At 35.8% G+C, this 19,432-nt stretch overlaps 1 protein-coding gene across 2 annotated transcripts; it reads right to left on the reverse strand.

Annotated features, from left to right (window-relative positions):
- Positions 1 to 4,489: 4,489 nt before the first annotated feature.
- On the reverse strand, positions 4,490 to 17,236 carry LOC136222341 (splicing factor U2AF-associated protein 2). 2 transcript variants are annotated; one of them, XM_066009996.1, is made up of 15 exons: positions 16,998 to 17,236; positions 16,308 to 16,400; positions 15,822 to 15,956; positions 15,540 to 15,665; positions 15,199 to 15,428; positions 14,135 to 14,419; positions 13,804 to 13,896; positions 13,701 to 13,739; positions 12,187 to 12,276; positions 11,991 to 12,093; positions 11,787 to 11,867; positions 9,745 to 9,821; positions 5,272 to 5,352; positions 4,955 to 5,046; positions 4,490 to 4,833 (listed from the first exon to the last, which is right to left on the reverse strand). In XM_066009996.1, exons 1-15 carry the CDS (start codon positions 17,047 to 17,049, stop codon positions 4,707 to 4,709), a joined length of 1,704 nt encoding a protein of 567 aa, XP_065866068.1. In that variant the 5' UTR covers positions 17,050 to 17,236; the 3' UTR covers positions 4,490 to 4,706. The 2 variants fall into 2 exon arrangements, with proteins under 2 accessions (XP_065866068.1, XP_065866069.1); XM_066009997.1 differs by having other exon boundaries at positions 15,822 to 16,070; positions 16,998 to 17,015.
- Between the last annotated feature and the right edge of the window lie 2,196 nt (positions 17,237 to 19,432).

The raw sequence follows: 19,432 nt of genomic DNA on the forward strand, positions 1-19,432 counted from the left end.
ATCAGCTCAAGATAGTTATATCTTGCTCAGTGAGCTTTTAAGCTCTGATACCACTTGTTGGTCCCATATAACGTGACAAGGTTAGTTCCAAAGGGGGGGGGGATAGGAATTATTTAAAATTTTGTCCGTTAAGGCTGACTTCTTTTTTTTTAGAAAAGGTTTACACAACGGCGCTAAGTAGATTTAAGACACAAGCTTAGTCAACTGGTGACTAAGTCTGCTTCTTTCCTTGAGTCAGGAGATAGCACTTAAGTCTATTCCTGAGCTCAGCTTCTTAGTGCACTCAACTCAGTGTCTATTCGTTACTTAGTCAGTTTTATAGCCAGCAATATATAAAGGAGTTTAAAGGTTAGAAATATGTTACTCAGCAGACATATCCTGGTTCGGCCTCTCCGCCTACGTCCAGTCCCTGGAACTCGTTCTGAGCTTTTTGAATCCTCTATTGAGCTCTTTAAAGGTAGAGCACGTAACCTTTTACAATAGAAGCTGAGTATACAAGAGTACATTCCTCTATTCCTCTACTCACTCCTATAACTACCGCTGAGTACTATAACCGAGTACTCAGCCTCTCATTTCTATTCTTCTAGAAATGATAAGTGTTTGTCCTAAACAACAATTGCTAAGATACTTTAGATGAATGAATTCACTCTAGACTTTTACACAAGGATTGGAATTGGTGTAAGGTTTGCTTTGCTTTTCTCACAGAACTTCAAGTATGAATTTGGTCAGCGTTTCGACTTGATTGAAGATCTGCATCGAATGAAGCATTTGAAAGGCCTATTTATAGTGACACTTCAAGCACTGATGATTTCGAATTTCGAAATAACCGTTGGAGGCAAACGGCTTCCTGTCGCTATCATTCTGGACGTGCTCAGTGTCGTTGGCCAATGAGATTCTTGTATCTTCTGTCTACGGCAGTGCTCAGCAGCTTTTCGTCAGATGAACAAAATGTTTCGCCATTTATAGTAAAGTCCACCAGACAGCTTACTGCGTCTTCTGAGCTTTACCCAAAGTAGAAATACTTTGTCTACAAGTTGGTTCTGTTCTCCCGCTGACTTGTACTTCTTGTCGTTCCACTCAGCAGCTTCATCTTGAAGCAATTGATAGAAGGCTTCTCGATCCTTCTTCACGCTGAGCAAGCGCTTTGCTTAGAACGACTGCGTTTTGTCTTCCTGGGCCGTGAGGTCTTGATCTGTTGACTTGGGTTTGACTTCCTCTTATGGGCCTTTAGGCTTTTTATCTTAATGTCTTATGAATCCATTAACTCAACATTGAACAAACACATTAGTGTGAATAAATCAAAGCATTTAAATTTAATGTGTTAGAATATTTTTATCATTCACATAAATAATTTTGTCAAATCAAAATCATGTGGAAATGTGTTTCAACGGCTTGATCATCTCCATCAAACATAGAGTTATTCGTGTTCAATAATGCTGTGATCTTACTTGTTAACTCGTCGATTGCTTTATCTAGCATTATGTATGAGTCTTCACTTTTAGATGCTCGAGATGCTAACTTAACTAGTTTGGAGTAAAGAAATCTATAACGTTGAGTATTGTTCAACTTCATATCTCCATGAATAATTCTTCCATTTGCATATTCTATATTTTCAATCTTTGCCTCTCTTGTCCACCTCTTTGCAATATATTGATCAGGAATTAATTTAATGTCCATCACATCTAAAACTTTCAAAGCATGACAACATAAAATACCACATGTCTCAAACTTTTTGCAGCTACAAGAAACTAATTTTTCTAAAATATTCCATTGGACCTTATACTCTCCATCATGATCAAATATTCCAACAACATACTCATTTAAATCCTGCCCTTCCTTTCTATCTTTTATTAAAGCTGCCAATGACCGATCATACTCATCATGAAATAATTCAAATATTGTTGGGGTATAAATCTTACCTGCTTGTTGTAATAAAAGAGATTTTTGCATCCTCATTTTCGGCAACTTTTGTTGAGAATCATACTCCGCCTTTAACTCATTGTAACGCTTGTCTTCAACAACTCGCTCAAAATGCTTGAAAAATTGAATTAAATCCAAATCTGATTTTAGATAATCTTTCAAATCCCCGTTCAGACTTTCACTAAGTTGTGTACTTCTCACTCCCAAAGTGTACACATTTTTCATGTAGCATTTTGCCCATTTTTCTTTTAGTTTATAGATACTTTTCAACCAAGAATTTCCTTCAACTTGATAATGAGAAACAATTTGATTCCATGCTATTTGGAATGTCTCCTCTTCCTCATACTCATACATGCATGCTTTAAAGTCTCTAAGAAGATGAGATCCATCCTTTAACAAAGTTCCCAAATTTTTTATAGCATTTTGCATTATATGCCAAGTACACAATCCATGATATACATCTGGCATCACTTTAAATAATGCACTTGCCATTGCATGATCTTGATCAGTGAAAGTACATTTTGGCTTCTTCTCCTTATGTGCCTCCAAAAATATTCTAAACAATCATTCAAAAGATTCACTAGTCTCATCATATAAAAGAGCAGCTCCAAAAATTACAATTTGCCTATGATGATTTAAGCCAACAAATACACCAAAAGGGCGAAATTCTTTATTTGTCCTATAAGTTGTATCAAAAGTCATCACGTCTCCAAAATAAGCATAATCAATAAGCATTCTAGCATCTGCCCAAAAAATATTGGTTATTTGTTCTTCATTATCTAATTGCACTGCAGAATAAAAAGATGGATTATCAATTGATTGTTGTTGGAAATATCTCAACAACGTACCTGCTTCTCCATATATCAAGTCTCGTTGTCGTTTACTTCGAAGATAATTTTTTTGATTTACCAAAGTATAACCAATATTTTGCCTTCCTCCACAATGTCTACTCATAAGTTCATATGTTGCTTTTGACTGTATTCCTGAGTCATAAGCCATCTCAATTTCAGCTGCTTGTACTTCTAAATTTTTTCTCTGAGATGACATCATATGAATAGTTTCAGAAAGATGAAGTGGGTGATTATGTTCATGAACAAAATCATGCAATCTATATTTCCTAATTCCATTTATGTAACTAATCCCCATACGTGCAAGACAATTGGTTCAGGTCTCAGCTCGAGATTATTTTGTTAAACGATCTCGTTTGTCTTTTTTTCGACAACCCTCCTTGTTACATACAAATGTTGCTGAGGATACCTTTCCATCTTTTTTTATCCTTATTAAGCCATTGCCTACTAACATCAAATCTAGTCCGGGCACCATATTTCATCCAAAATTCCCATGCATTTTCAACAGTGTCAAACTCCATGCCAATCTTTGGAACCCAATAATCTTCTAACTGAGCATGACTACACAAAATAAAATAAATTATACTATAATTACATAACTAATTACTAAAAGCTATATATAACTTAGAATTAAATAACTAATTTTAATAACAAAGAAAAAATAAATCGAATATAATGAAGATAAATTAAACCAAAATTAAATAAGATGGAAGTGAACATTTAGTAAGTTTTATCTTATTAACAATTAGTTTCAGTTCATGTATATTCTGAAAGCATATGGATGAAAATACCTTTAGATTACTAATTAATAAAAAAAAAAAGCATCAGGTCTTTGTTTGATTCGAAAAAAAAGCATCAGAATTTAATAAGAAAACATATCCATCAAATCATGGACAAAATAATGGTTTGCTCTTTTATAATGAATATGCAAGCAAATAATAATAAGTAATGAATATATTATCAAAGAAACTATCTTTCGATTGATGGAGAGTACAACCATGAAGGAGATGCCGCCATTAATCACCTAAAAGAAAGCTAAAGATCGATTTTTTGCTCGCAGTTTTTTTTTTTTTTTAAAGAATGAGTTTCAGAGTTCAAAACAAATCCTATTAATTCAGAGTTTCAATTCAAGTAAAATTACGTTATTATTTTTTAACTGTGAAATAAATAGATAATTATTAAATGGGACATGTTATTATTTTTAAGTTTTAAGGTAAAAATTAATAGTTATTTTATTAATTTAAATCCCAGCCCTTCAAGTTTAATGAAGGTGTGGGATCTAATTAACTGATCCTCTCCTGCTTTTGGTTGACAGGAGAGGATCCGAATCCCACGGTACCACAGGTTAGTTACCACTCCGTTCATGTATATTATAGTTTGCTTTTGGTTGACAGGAGAGGATCCGAATCCCACGGTACCACAGGTTAGTTACCACTCCGTTCATATATATTATAGTTTATGTGCAAAATTAAAGATCAGGTATCAAAGTATGAAAATGATCAATTTTCAAAGATTGGGTATCATTATATATATAATTTTCTTTAAAGAGTGAGGTTTTCGAGAAAAAAAATATGCACATCACATGAAATTTCTAATTGAATTCATTATCAATGCATTAACATGTTCGCCTGATTTCTCAGCAAAAGATATCTAAATTGCATATATAGAAGCCAAAATATAATATATTAAAATTAAGTGTTACCCAATTTTCAAGTGAGAAATTAAAAAAAATGTTAAAGCTCATTTCATATTCATATCCATTGCTTTTAAAAGCATTTACACCATTGATTTTACAAAATCCTCTGGTCTAAAAATTTACAAGGAGTATATGACATTAAAAGCTTTCCATTTTCCCCTAATCTGGTCATCTACTTGTATTTTAGCACAAAAATTTGGCATCAACAACAGCATATTTGCGGTGTCATTGCAATGCACATATTAACCACCAGCTTCGAGTTCAGCTCCGAATTGCTCCAATCGTGCGGCATCCTCATCAAGATCCCGCACGTGAGCATGATTAACTAATCCATCATCCTCGCTAGCATGTACCTGTCTACCCCCAAACCTTGGAAAAGTAAAAGAAAAAGAAAAGAATAAGTGAATGAAAGATTATCAAGGCCGGACACATTTTTTGGTTGCTGGCACAATAATAAACAAATATTATTATCATTGAATAAAGAATTTACCATCGCCCGTTCATCAATTCTATGCACTTCCTCGCATCTTTCCTGTCCTTAAATCTTACCAAAACAACACCCTGTGGATGATTCTCGCATACCTGCAACCAAAACCATCATAGAACACGGATGGCAATGCAAAAAACGAAAATACAATTCCGAATTCTGTTTGGGCCAATTAATTTTGATTCGTAACTATAGTTTGATGCTTTTAAGTCAATGTTCCCTTCAAATGTTTCTATTCCACAAAGTTCACCAAGATATGCTGGTAAAAACCAGAAATTGCCTGCCTGATACTAAATGTCTAGTTTACATCACATGTTTACCTTGACTGAATCAACAGGACCAAGTTTTACACATTCATCCTTAACATCCACCTCCAGCTCTGAACGTAAATTCTCATCCTCCTGTAAAGTGTAAGATGATATCCAAATCAATATTCAGAACAACCATAAACAAATTCCTATTCTGGAAACAGAATAACACATCCCACTTATTCGGATTTGACAGAATGGTTGATTTTAGAATACTACTTAAGAAAAAGATTAGAAAAAAGAAAACAATATATATGTTTCTGACACTTCCGCAAAGTAGGGAATATGGCTTATTGAGAAATAATGGCTATCTTGTAAATTTTGCCGATGTCAGGCAGAATCCTTAATTCCGATAGTATATTCTAAAATTAGATCAACTATAGGGTCTTGTTCTGTTACAGACAAAAACAAATTCTAAAATCAAGGCATAAGAGTAGAAAGTATAAAGAAAAATATTGTGATTAATCTTTTCTTCTTCAAAATGAGTTTGTTCTTCTTTTTTTTGTTTTGTGACAAAATAGTATCATGTTAAAATAGACTTAACACTTGCTAAGGATTTCATCCTTTTTGCTAACAGCATAAACAAAGGGTAGTAACTTATCATAAACCAAACCATAGCCTCCACTACACAGAAACACCGAACACAAGCTTTAATTTACTTTATGCTTTCCCCATTAACTAATACATATAGCAGCAATTTAAACAATAACAAAGGTTATTATTCCGTGCTTTCAAATATTACAATGCCAAAATAATGTCTAATCTGGATTTTGATATTCTCAAGTAAGTTCCATTTCAGTAATCACTCTTTAAACATTTATTGGTCAACTAACTTACTTCAAGCTTCTGAGCACCAACCAAAAAAAAAAAAAAAAATTGATATTATTTACATAAATTTATCATGTGAGAAATCTTAAGAGGAAAAACGGGATACGCATTTCCGGCAACTGCAATGGCTTCTTTATCTCTTCATGCTCAACAAAAAAAACAAGATTTTTTAAATCCGATTTGGTCCGATGGAAGTAGATTTCATTTATTACTTTTTCAAGACCTCGACTTACATCCTAGTTTTAGGCCAGGTTTTATAAACCCTTTCCCTATAAAGAGGACGACAGGCAAGATAGTTTCATTCAATCTATACTCGAGAAGAAAACCTAGCTGTCAGCTCCTTCCTTTTAGAATAGAGCGAGAAAGATCCGCTTTCCTACCTAAGCTAAGTGCTAAGCTTGCTCACTTTCTTTGGGTCACGACTTCAAGGTACTTAGTTAATGACCCCGTAAGCGAAGCATAGGTCACTTCAACAACAACAAAGTCTTAGTCCCGAAATGATTCGGGGTCGGCTAACATGAACCATCATATAAAACCGTGAAATCAAGTCGTGTCAGCGACACAAATTCGCTCCCTCCACTCCGTCCTATCCACTACCATATTTTCCTCAATTCCCAGTAAACTCATATCACTCTCGATCACCCTCCTCCAAGTTTGCTTAGGTCTTCCCCTACCCCTCACCACTACATCCATTTGCCACTCTTCGGTTCTCCTAACCGGCGCATCAAACGCTCTACGTCTCAGATGGCCAAACCACCTTAGTCGGTTTTCTCTCATTTTATTCTCAATAGATGTGACCCCTACTTTTGTCCTAATTATTTCATTACTCACCCGATCCTTTCTCGTATGACCACACATCCATCTTAACATACGCATCTCCGCCACCGACATCTTATTGATGTGGCAATGTTTCACTACCCAACACTCCGTACCATATAACAATGCTGGTCTAATTGCCGTCCGATAGAATTTTCCCTTCAATCTATTAGGCATGCCGGGATCACAAAGGAAACCCGTAGCACTCTTCCACTTCGACCAACCAGCTTTAATCCTATGAGCAACATCTCCATCTACTTCTCATCCGTTTGGATAATAGATCCTAAATACCGGAAGCAATCCGAGGCCTGAACAACTCTCCCATCTAGGGTGATTGTCCCTGCCTCCCTACTCCTATGGCCGCTAAACTTACACTCCAAATATTCTGTCTTACTTCGACTCAACTTAAAGCCTCTAAATTCTAGAGTTTGTCTCCATAGTTCCAACTTCCTCTCCACTCCTTTCGTCTCATCAACCAACACAATATCATCTGCAAACAGCATGCACCATGGTATACCATCTTGAAGTGAACTTGTTAGTTCATCCATAACGATGGCAAAAAGAAATGGGCTTAGTGCGGAACCTTGATGCACTCCAATCGTAATAGGAAACTCTTCAGTCTTCCCAACACTAGTACGTACACTCGTGCATGCTCCCTCATACATGTCCTTTATGATGTCAATATATTTCCGCGAAATATCTTTCCTTATCAAGGCCCACCAAAGACCTTATCATATGCTTTCTCCAAGTCAATGAAAACCATATGCAAGTCTTTCTTCTTATTTCGATAGTGCTCCATTAATTGTCGCATTAGATGGATGGCTTCCATAGTTGATCTTCCCGGCATAAAGCCAAACTGGTTTTCCGAGATCTTCACCGTCCTCCTTAGCCTTTGTTCGATCACTCGCTCCCGAAGTTTCATAGTGTGACTCATTAATTTGATTCCCCGATAGTTGGCACAATCTTGGACATCGCCTTTGTTCTTATACAAAGGGATTAAGATACTTTTCCTCCATTCTGATGGCATCTTATTGTTTCTCCAAATTTTGTTGAAGAACGTCGTCAACCATTCGATTCCTCTTTCTCCCAAACATCTCCAAATCTCAATAGGGATGTCATCCGGTCCTACTGCTTTCTTCAACTTCATCTTACTTAATGCCATTTTGACTTCACCCTTTTGAATTCTCCGCAGGCATTCATGATTTATCATATCGTGATGGATACTTATATCTCCAACATCTTGTCTGCGATCTCCATTAAATAAGTCATCAAAATAGGACCTCCATCGTTCCTTGATATCCTTATCTCCAACTAGGACTTTCTGGTCCACATCCTTCACACATTTAACTTTTCCGAGATCTCGCGTCTTTTTATCTCTCATCCGAGCAATTCTATATATGTCTCTTTCCCCTTCTTTCGTATCCAATCTTGTATACAGATCCCGATTCACCTTTGCTCTAGCATCTCGTATGACCTTCTTTACTTCCCTTTTAGCCTCTTTGTATTTTTCGTAGTTCTCGTCACTCCTACATTTCCCCAATATTTTATAGGATTCTCGCTTACTCTTTACTGCTTGTCGTACTTCTTCTGTCCACCAAGATGTGTCCTTACCCGGTGGCATGCTACCTTTAGATTCCCCTAGAACTTCCTTCGCTACTTCCCTTATACTATGCTCCATCTTAGTCCATATCGAATCTATATCTAAATCCATATTACAAGTCCAAAAATAGGGCAGAGGCAAATCAGGCACATCCAAAAATAGATTTGATTAGTGAAAATTCTAAACGACAAGTGTGCGCTTTCAAACTCAGGAGGAACTTGTTTTTGTTGTCAATGACAGGAACTTGTTTTTGTTGTCAATGACAAAAGCCATTCATATAAAAAAAAAAAAAGTAATTATTTTAAGTTAGATTTTGACTAATCATTTTAAGAGAGGTATAACTTAATTGAATCTTTTAAATAATACATAAGTGGCACCTAATGAGGATAAAATAAGAGAATTGGCTAGAACATGTTCAAAGTCAGTCCATGGACAGTCTTGTGCTCAAATGTGAAGAAATAGAAGTAATTAGCCCAATAAGAAAAGCGGAAGACTGAGACTAACTAACATGACAATTATAAAATGACACACAAACCTCTTTTAAGGCTCGGTTGGGATAAAGGCTTAAATTAAAAGAGAACAATTTGAATTATTTTTATTTATTGGAAAAGAGAAATCCATGTAATTAGTTGGGATGAAGGCTTGCTTGTTGTCATATACTTGAAAAGGAATAGTTTTGTGGTAATAAAATGATTTAAATTGTGCATCTACCATCTATTAAATTTTTACTGCTTGAAATCCTACATTGCTGCACTAAGTGAAAAAGAGACATTAAAAGCACAGAGAAAATCACCACCAAAGCTTTTGAATTGACTATATTGAAAATAAATTGTGAAAGTATAGGTGTAGCCTAAGGAGCTCCCACAAAATTTACCACAATTGTACTCTTTGATTGATCTTAAATTTATCTCTTATTGACATATGCATACAAGGAAAGATTTGACGAATTTTTCTCTAGACAAGATCTACCAACAAGGAAACTGATGCTAGCTGAATAAAAGGTTCTAGTTCTATGTCAAGTCAAGTAAATGAAATTAGACAAAAATGTGTACAATCTTCTACATAATTAGTTAATTGCACAATAAAATAATAAATTTCATCATTTGGGACCAAACAAATGTCGGAGACACAATGACATATGACAAGCGCAATTGCAATAATCAGCATGTGAACAGACCAATTACTTTTTTACACTTATGGTGAGAAAAACACATGATGAAACGCATAGAGTTCAATCTTACCCTCATTTCAGTAGGAGAGAACATGTAACGGAGAACAACAGTGGCTGGAATTGACACTTTTGCATCATCACGTCCACCTTCGCCATAAAAGGAACAAATGTCAACTACCAGATAACATCATTCATAATGGCAACCAATAGTGAAGTGGAACCTAAGGTAAAGCCTCGTGAAAAGCAGCACATATACATGAAGGAAAGAATAAAAAACCACAGATCTTAAATATGAAAAGGCATCATATAATTGCCAGATTTTCCCTCTTCAAATTCACTAGCATACTACTAGAAAATGAGAACAATGTGAAAGTGAAATTGAATAATAAGTACCTCAAAGAGAAAAAGTGAAAATATCAAATTGAAAATAATGTCAACAAAAAAAAAAGGAAAACATGGACGATAAAGAGAGTTGTTAACTAAATCCAGAAAAGCTTTACATGCTGAGATACAAAATAAATACACATAAGCAGTATACAGTATCAAAGCTGAGAAACCGCTGTGACAGAAAAATGTAAATGAATAACCTAACTTCCCGAATGAGAAAACAAAACTCGCTAGCTCACCTTCTTCCTTATCATGAATACCCATAAAGTTAAGGACACCATCATCCAAGAATTGCCTTTTGGATAAAGCATATATCAAATATCTTTCTCCATTTTGTTTAATAAGTTCCATATTTAATTTTCAAGACATAAAAGAAATCAAAAGAAAATCACCATGATGACCAGTTACTACATTACATTATTTATACTGAACTTTTGTAAATGAATACACAAAGAGTGTATATATGAACAAATTTTGGACAGTTATTGACGGAACAAGTTTTCTAGAGTCAGAATAATTTTCACTTTCATGGTAGCATTCATCCTAAATCAAAGATAGTACAGCAATAGCACAAGACTCCAATCCCCAATATCCACCAAATTACATTCAAATTTTTCAGATGTAGCCATAGTTGTGAAAGGCGACCCAGGCGATCAAGCCTCCGCCTTCTATATGGAAGGCGGGCGAAATTCCAAAGGCGACCGCCTTTCCACCGCAGGCGAGAGGCGGTCGCCTTTGATACTCAGGTGAAAAATTCTAGTTTACCTGTTATATATAAAAAAAAAAGATAGGTGAAATTTAGGTTAGAAATTAGAGAACAGAAACAGAGTTCGCGATAGAAAGGCTTCTTCTGTCCACTTCGAAGACTTCATCTCCTCCATCGCACGTCCACTTAGGAGATTTCTCCTCCATCGCACGTCCACTTCGAATACTTCATCTCCTCCAACAGCACCGCCGATCACAACAGAACAACGTTCCTCTTCTCTTCCTATCTAAAAGGTATGTACGTCTCTGTCTCTGTCTCTCTCTTCTCTGTTCTAACTTCTATTTCTTATTCCATCTTTTCTTCCACTCTTACTCTTCTCGGTTATAAGTGTTATTCTGCCCAAATTTTTATGACTTTGTTTGTTCCAAGTATTATGCTGCCCAAATTTTTATGAAAGTTTATGAAGTTTGTACAAGTTTATTATTAGTTGTTGTGTTGTGCAAGTTGTTTATTAGTTTTGTTAAGTTCATGAAAGTTTATTATTAGTTATTAATTCTAAGTGTTATTGCTCAACTTGCAGGCTTTTGATCATGAGTATTAGTAATTCTAATACATCCGAAGCTACAAAAAGAACGGATCCTTGTTGGAAGTATGGGCAAGAGGTCAAGCCCATTACAGAAAACGGATCCTTGATCATGAGTATTAGTTATTATTTTGTGTTTTACAAATTTAGAAGTTAAACTAGTCAGTTTGAGTTATGATTTTATTTTTTGTGTTTTCTAATTTTTTTGTCGCCTCAAGTGCGAGAGGCCGTCGCCTCGCTTCTCGCCTCGCCTCAAGGCTATATTTTGCCCTTATCGCCTCGGCTCGCCTTTCGCCTTTCACAACTATGGATGTAGCAAATAAATGAACTCATAAAACAAAGTAGAAAAATTATGTTTTGGATTTGAATGTCATCAGGTCAAACACTGCCGTCAGCATATCTACAATAGCATCTTAAGTTTGAAATGGAAACATACCCCAACTGAGTATCCTCTCCTCAACCCGTTTTAGCTTCTTTTTCTTCTTGTTATCTACTTGTTTGGGTATAAATCTTTCACCTGCATTTTATATAAGACTTGTAAACAAAATAACAAGTCTCTAGATAATATAAAGATTCCATGTCCTAAACAATAAAAAAAGCATAATAAAAAGAATGATGAAGTTATAATTATATTCATTACCCTTTTGCTCAAACTTGGCTCTACTAACTGACATAGGTACTGGACCACCAGGACGAAAAGGTGCCCCATCCAAAATCTGAAGAGCCAGATCAACTGATGGTTCCTGAAGAATGATCCAAAATCAGATATGCATGCATAACAATCGCAAATGTCATAACTCACAAGTCAAGCTCAATGAACACAGCAAAGAAATTACTTTCAAATATGTAATCAGAGCATCTCCCTTCAATCTGCCTGTTGCTTTGTCAACATAAATCTTTATGCGGGGCTTTTTTGTTTCAGGGTCCTGTACAGTTTATAATTTGGCCATCAGATGTGAAACACATAATACCAGATTGTTAAGGATACACAAACATAAGACATGGAATCATAAAACATAAGAGCATGTCCCATCCTTCCAGGGCTCTCAGCTATCTCTCACCAAACTAGTTTCCAACTCCTCAACAATATTATCATTTCCAAAATTGATCTTTTAAGCGATCCCATGCAATTTGTCTAAGAATGTGCTAAATAAACCAACCAAATCTCTGAAATCAATGCCAATAAAACGGTCAGGGCCTCCAAAAAGCAAAACAATGTAGAAATATTCGTTGCTTTTGGTGTTTGTTTTGCAAGGAAGAAAAATTTACTTCATTTCTTGGAAAAGCAGCACAAGGTACTGAAGCATTTTCATATTAATGAAACTTGCTCAACAACCATGAGTGTGGTGAAGGAGAGCCATGCAGAGTGCCTATGATTCCAAATTGACGCCTCACATCGGAAGGAGTGCCATTTGAAGATCCCTGCCGAATTATCTTAAGTGACTAGACCTGATATAGCCTATTTATGTCTTCTCCCACCATTGATCACTAGAATCATGGTCATACCCAGATTAAATGTTTCTCCATGCAGATTGGGCAGGAGATAACGATGATAGAAGATCCACTACTGGCTACTGTGTCTTTATTGGAGGGAATTTAGTTTCTTGGAAAGCAAGAAGCAACATGTTGTATCTCGCTCCAGTGCAAAATCTGAGTATCGAGCAATGTCTCAGTCAGCTTGTGAGATTATGTGGATTCGTCATCTTTTGTCCGAACTTGGATTCAAGATCACTACTCCAGCAAAGTTATGGTTTGATAATCGAGCAGCTCTTCATATTTCTTCCAACACTGTCCCCCGTACCAAGCATATTGAAGTAGATTGTCCTTTTGTTCGTGAGAAGCTAGAAGAGAACATCATTTCTACGGCCTACATCAGAACCGATGAGCAGCTTGAAGATATTTTCACTAAGGCCTTAAATGGTGTTCGGGTGAACTATATTTGTAACAAACTGGGCATGAGAAACATCTATGCTACAGCTTGAGGATGAGTGTTATGTGAAAATTAGCTGTTGCAATTAATTAACGGCATGCTTAGACTGCTTCTAGGGTAAAGATGTCTCCTTGACATTAGGGGTAATATCTGTAGCTATATATATATATATATATATGTGTGTGTGTGCGCGCATGTAATACAGAAATTCAGAAATACCAATACAAAGAAATAACACATACTAATGAAGCTTGCGCAACAACTATTTAGCAAGATTAATTCCCAAGACATCATTATTAACAAAAAATATTAGTTCTCAATTGACCTGACACAAGTAATTTGCAGCCAATGGAGAGGATGATTTCAGTAGTTCCTTCCTATGTACAGCAATATACATGAAAAAATAAGATATAAATTTACCTCTTTGATTATCCCACACTTGGAAAATACCTCTGCCATCTGCAACAATTCCCCAAAATTGAGTTTCACTTTAAGATGATTACAATAGAACAGTAAGATTTACCTCTTCGGACGTAACATCATCTGGCAGCCCAGTTACATAAACATGGGTGTTGACTTTCAATTCAAACCAACTATCAGGGGGCTTATTGGGTTCCTGCCAAGAAGCCATAAAATGAAAAACAGCATTAATGCAAAGCAGAAAAATACAAACCCTCACAAACTATAAAATTTGTCATGACAATAGAATTGTTGATTCTGCAGTTATATTTGTATTTTTGTAATAGTAAGTGCCTCTTCCTTTTTAAAATAGCTGAAGCAATGAGGTAACTAAATAATCAGTCAAGAGCCTCACACTTATAACACAACACTTGAGAGCAAGAGGGGAAAAAGACCTTTTTTTCTGCTTGCTTGTCCTTGTTATCAACTTCTATGTCCTTGTTATCAGCTTCTACGTCCTTGTTATCAGCTTTTATGTCCTTGTTATCAGCTTGTACGTCCTCTTTATCAGCAAAAACATCCTGTAGCTTTCTCTTTCCATTATGATTCGATTCCCGTGTTTCATTGGCACCATTAACTTCTTCTGAAGCCGCATCTCCACTATCCTTAATGGGAAAAACTTCCTCCTCTTGCAAAAAGGTCATTTCTTCTAACCCATATTGCCCACTTGATATGTTATCCTAGAGATTTATCAATGAATAATGAAAATTCTGTTATGCCTATAACCATATCAGTGACAATTGACAATAGGCAACATACTACAAAAATACCAGAATAAGACACAATAATCATGTTCTCTAGAATAAAGATCACATACAGCCACTCAAAAAAGGTGTTGACATTCTTGAGGTCCCCTACCCCCCACCCCAACAAAAGAAGAAAACCATCCCGAAGTACATCAGTATATAAGCATGTGCTTACATAAAGAAATGGCTGATAAAATTAACAATTTTTCCAACACCAATGGAAGTTCTGAAAGCATTCTCTGGACCAGTGAGAAAAATGGCAATTTTTTTTTCTTTGGCAGGAGGGATGCTTGGTTTTTTCAAGAAGAGAAAAGAAAAAAGAATATGTTTTCACAAGGAAAGTTCACTAGCATTTTAATGACAATTCAATTGCCAAAACCCAAAGACAAATATCAAGAAGACGTCGATGTAAATTTGGGGCTAATCAAACCCAAGTACTGGCAACTGGAAGTGCATTTTTCTTTACCGGAGTCCCAAAGGACTAAACTTCCTGCCTATGATCATCACAAGAAGCCCAAAACGATTCTAAGATAACTCTCTCCTTGGTTGCCGGTGACGACAGAATAATGCCATTTGCAATTTTCTTGTGAGGTCCCCAACCCTTTTTCCAACAGGCGAACATAGAAAACAGGGTACTCAAGTAGAAAATCCAAAAATCTGAGCATTGTTCTTGAGACAAATCAATCGGTTAAATGAAAAGGCTCACAAACAACCTGAGGAACCCATGCTCTGACACCTCTGTGCCACTTGTATGTAGTCCCATCATCATCTGTAAATTCTTCCTCACCATCTGGTGGAGACTGAACTCTTTCACGATCTATGTCAATGTTACCACCGACATTGCAAGAAAGAGGTCCATTTTTCAACTGTTCTGCTGCAGCTTCTGCCTCTCTGATCTCCCTCTGCCATTTCTCAAACTCTGCTTCATCATCATTAGTGGTCACTGCAAGATAAATCACAATATAAGTTACTATGTTCAAGTCACAGAATTCTTCTAATAACTATCACAAATTCTGCTATGAGGAAAGAAAAGGTAAAAACAAAAAGCCTTTACCTGCAGCGGAAACACTAGTGTGCTGTTTATTGTTAGACTTAGAACCACTTTGTGAGGCAACAGTGCCTTTGTTTGGCTCTCTAATGTTGTGCCGTTTTTCTAACTCATTGCCATCATTAGAGGGTACTGGAAAAAATATCTTGGTGTAAGAAACCTCAACAGAGAGGTGGAAACACTACTCGTTTTATTGTTAGATATAGAATGCAAAGAAGCATAAACCTGCACCCACACATTGACAGAACTTTTTTTCAAAAGAAAAATAAGAACAAGGAGGAAATAGACCTGCTACAGAAGAATCAGCTATCCGTTGAGCAATTCCTGAGATTAGTTCAGGTATTGACGCTAATGGCTGCCACATGGTTCTTCCTTCGGACCATACAAGTGCACTTTCTGAGACATATCCATTCTTGAAATGTTCTGTGCAGGCGCAGTAAAGAAGGAAAGTAGATGATTCAATAGCTCATTAGACCAATTGAACAAGTTACACATGGAACAAGTTTCCTGAAACCGTGCAAGTGATTACTGGTACAACTGAAATGCAAGGAGAGAAATTTCACCTGGGTAAATTTGAGCTCTCAAGGTGAAGCATCAACAAAAATGTAAAATTCCGAACACAAACTGTACAGACTTTATTTTTTTGTCCCATCTTTATTCAAGAAAAAAAAAATGTTTTTTCTATGAAGAAAAAGAATAAAAGAACCATGCCAAAGCTCAAAAATGCATACATCACAACTCATAACAGCAGCTAATTTGATATGTAAAACTCACCACGCAGTTCAGAAGTTGCATAAGGTCCAATATGTTCCTGATTTTCACCAAGAATATACCATCCTATTTCCATAGTCGTACCATGACTTCCCTCTGCATCATTAGCATCCAATTAACCCTCTTATTATTGCAAAACAAAATACAACATAAATAAAAAAAATGGTCACAACTGATCCAAAATACCCATTAAAACACACACACACACACTGCTCCTACTATCACTCTTAGATGTAATTTCATACTTTGCACGTTACAAATGACAATCAAAACAAAACAAAACCCTCCAGATAATAGCACCCAATTTCGCATCAAAAACAGGAAAAAGAAAATGCCTTTTTGTATCCTCAACTTATTTAAATCAATTGACAAAACCCTAATATTAAGAACTAAATCTCATTATTCAAGTATCAGCACACAACTATTTCAGGAAACCCCTTGCCAACTTTTCTCCCCTGGCAACTAGCATCAGCTAATAACTTCCAAGAGGACAAATCGTACTAAAGTTTGCACATATAAAAGAAAAAAAAAATCAAACACAGACTATATACCTAAGCAGCCCATCGCACACCAACAAAATGTTTACATTTTGCATTGGGCTTATGTTAATTAATCAATTCTGATAGCTAAATCTTTATCCTTCTCTCAAAATATTTCAAATAATTTGTAAATTATAAGGGTAATGATGCTTACCAGAAGATTGTTGATAGTTTTGCTGATCGGAGCCGTCGTCTGTCGTGGACATGATTCCCCGTTTTCTTTTTTGAAACCAAACTCGGAGAGAAGGAGAAGGAGTTCAGACTTCAAACGAAGACAGTGGAGACTCTTCTAACTGTTTGGATATCACTATCTAAACGTCCAGATCGGAGACAAGGATATATCCTGGCACTGGATAAAGCATCGATCGGTTCGGTTTAGTTTTCTTAAAACTTGGGTGGCAATTACAGGGGATTTTATATCGGGTCTGGATCTCCAACTTATTAAAAACACCTTCAATGAAACTGACACCTGTCAGTTAAAATTCCATATCATCAATTAAAGATTTATCCATTAGAAAATAATAATAAAAAAGGGAAGAAAATCTGCTGTCCCCATATTAGGTGTCCCCTTCCCTATCCCCACTAATCTTATGACATGTGTCATATTAACCTAACCACATTTAACTCTAATTAACTCTGGTTAACTTCATTTAACCAAGTGTGATTAACTCCATCTTTCTCACTGCTATTATTTCTTCCTCCATGAACAACGGGTTCATGGAATGCACAGTGGAGCAATTTTTATCTTGAGTTTACCCCTGATGAATATCAATATATTGATGCAAGAAGTAGCAAAAGTCACCATTTTTCCAGCAACGGTTTCACATTCTCCAGGAAGCAAAAAAACTAAATTCAAATTAATTTTCCAATTGAAGTTTAATTTTGGATAAAATGGATATTAATTCAACTACAACATCATTGCCTATAGTGATGATAATGATATTAAATTGCAACTCTGGTCATGATTCCATGTTTAGTCTTAGCAAAAGCTCTAAGAACGGCTCGATCGGCTCCGTAAAGTCATAGCCTGCAAAAGTTTTGTGATGGCTACCGATGACGGGAAGTTATTGGGGATTAAACCATAGTTAATTCTTATTGGCGAAATTGGAGGGTGAAGGAAGAGGAAACAAAAAAAAATCAAATTCATCTATGCTAATATTCCAGTCTATTGTGCATCCCATGAACTTAAGAGGAAGAAATAGCAGGTCTAGAAGAGAGATCAGAATGAAATTGGTTAAATGAAGTTAGTTAAATGTGGTTAGGTTAATATGACACATGTCATAAGATTAGTGGGGGACAGGGAAGGGGACACCCAATATGGGACAGCAGATTTTCTTCCATAAAAAAGTACTTCAGTTCTTCATCCTCTCTCTGTTTGTTTGTTTGACGCAATCAGGCACCCAAAATCAATTGCAGTGGCAGTTTATATCCACCGCGGTTTGTCGTCTATCTCCACCGCCGTTCGCCGCTGATCAGGTAAACATCATCTGTTAAAAATAATCCATTAACCTTTCTCTAGACAACGGAAATCACTCTTCTTCTTTTCTGTGTGTCGCAGCAAAAATCATCCATGGATGCAACTGTTCTCCACCGCGTGTCGCATCTTATCTCCACCTTCGTTTGCTGCTGAGCTGATCAGGTATTTTTAATTTCAATTTGCATCTATGTTCCATGGATTCCCTAATACTTTGCATTTTTCTTTAAAATCAATGGCACTCGGTGAGTTTGTTGCATTTTTTGGAGACTACATGCGGTGGTGTTATATTGTGCTGATCTCTTAGTTGTTGCGGCTGAGATTCTGTTGTTGCTTTATGAACTAGCATTATGTTAATTATTTCTAATTTTTACTTGATTTAAAATTTATTACTATTGAATATTCCAATTATAAGCAAACAACTTCTGAGGATTTGTTTCCGCTGGATGGATCCAATTGGAGATTTCAATTAGGCGGAAGAGTTTACTTATTTTCCACCTTATAGAGCTTGAAAGCAACTTGCTGCAAATTTCAGTTTTCATTATTGGTCTAGATGTCCAATTACTTTCTATTTCAAATAAGTTTTGGTTAAATTTATTGAAATGTTAGGTTGTTAGCAAGTTAGAGGAGAATGGCAAATTTTATATTCTAATTTTTCAATTGGTTGGAGTTTGCTAATTGAAGCTTAGGATAGAAAAGATTGAAGGTATCAAACTTTGCTATTGAAGAAGATTGTATAATAAATTAAAATATGAAATTTCTGAGGCAACTTGTAATAATACCATTCCAGTGAATGAATGATATATAAGACAGACACCATTAGCTAAACTTGAATAACTTTCTTTCTTAATTTAGACAGTAACTAGAGCCAATAAAATCAAAATATGGATCACAAGGAAACATGAAGTGAGCTAGCTGTATAGAGACATTTGTTGAGAATAAATTAAAAATGGAATCTACTCATTTAATTTACATTTTGTTTCTTATGAGATTCTCTCTTCTAATTCTTGTTCTTATTATTATCATACACAGTTGAATTGACGACATTACAATTGTGTATTGTATGATTTCATACAAAGAAAATAACATGTAGTCTCTGAGCTTTCATTCTAATA

Source organism: Euphorbia lathyris, chromosome 3 (assembly GCF_963576675.1).
Source record: "Euphorbia lathyris chromosome 3, ddEupLath1.1, whole genome shotgun sequence".
NCBI classification, from domain to species: domain Eukaryota; kingdom Viridiplantae; phylum Streptophyta; class Magnoliopsida; order Malpighiales; family Euphorbiaceae; genus Euphorbia; species Euphorbia lathyris.

Bases quoted from the DNA above. Each gene is read 5' to 3' on its own strand.
- LOC136222341 (XM_066009996.1), bottom strand. From the start codon at position 17,049: ATGTCCACGACAGACGACGGCTCCGATCAGCAAAACTATCAACAATCT. The intron at 16,401-16,997 runs GTAAGCATCATT...CTAATGATGCAG, and splicing joins AAACTATCAACAATCTTCTG to AGGGAAGTCATGGTACGACT. The intron at 12,277-13,700 runs GTAAATTTATAT...TAAACTGTACAG, and splicing joins AGTGTGGGATAATCAAAGAG to GACCCTGAAACAAAAAAGCC.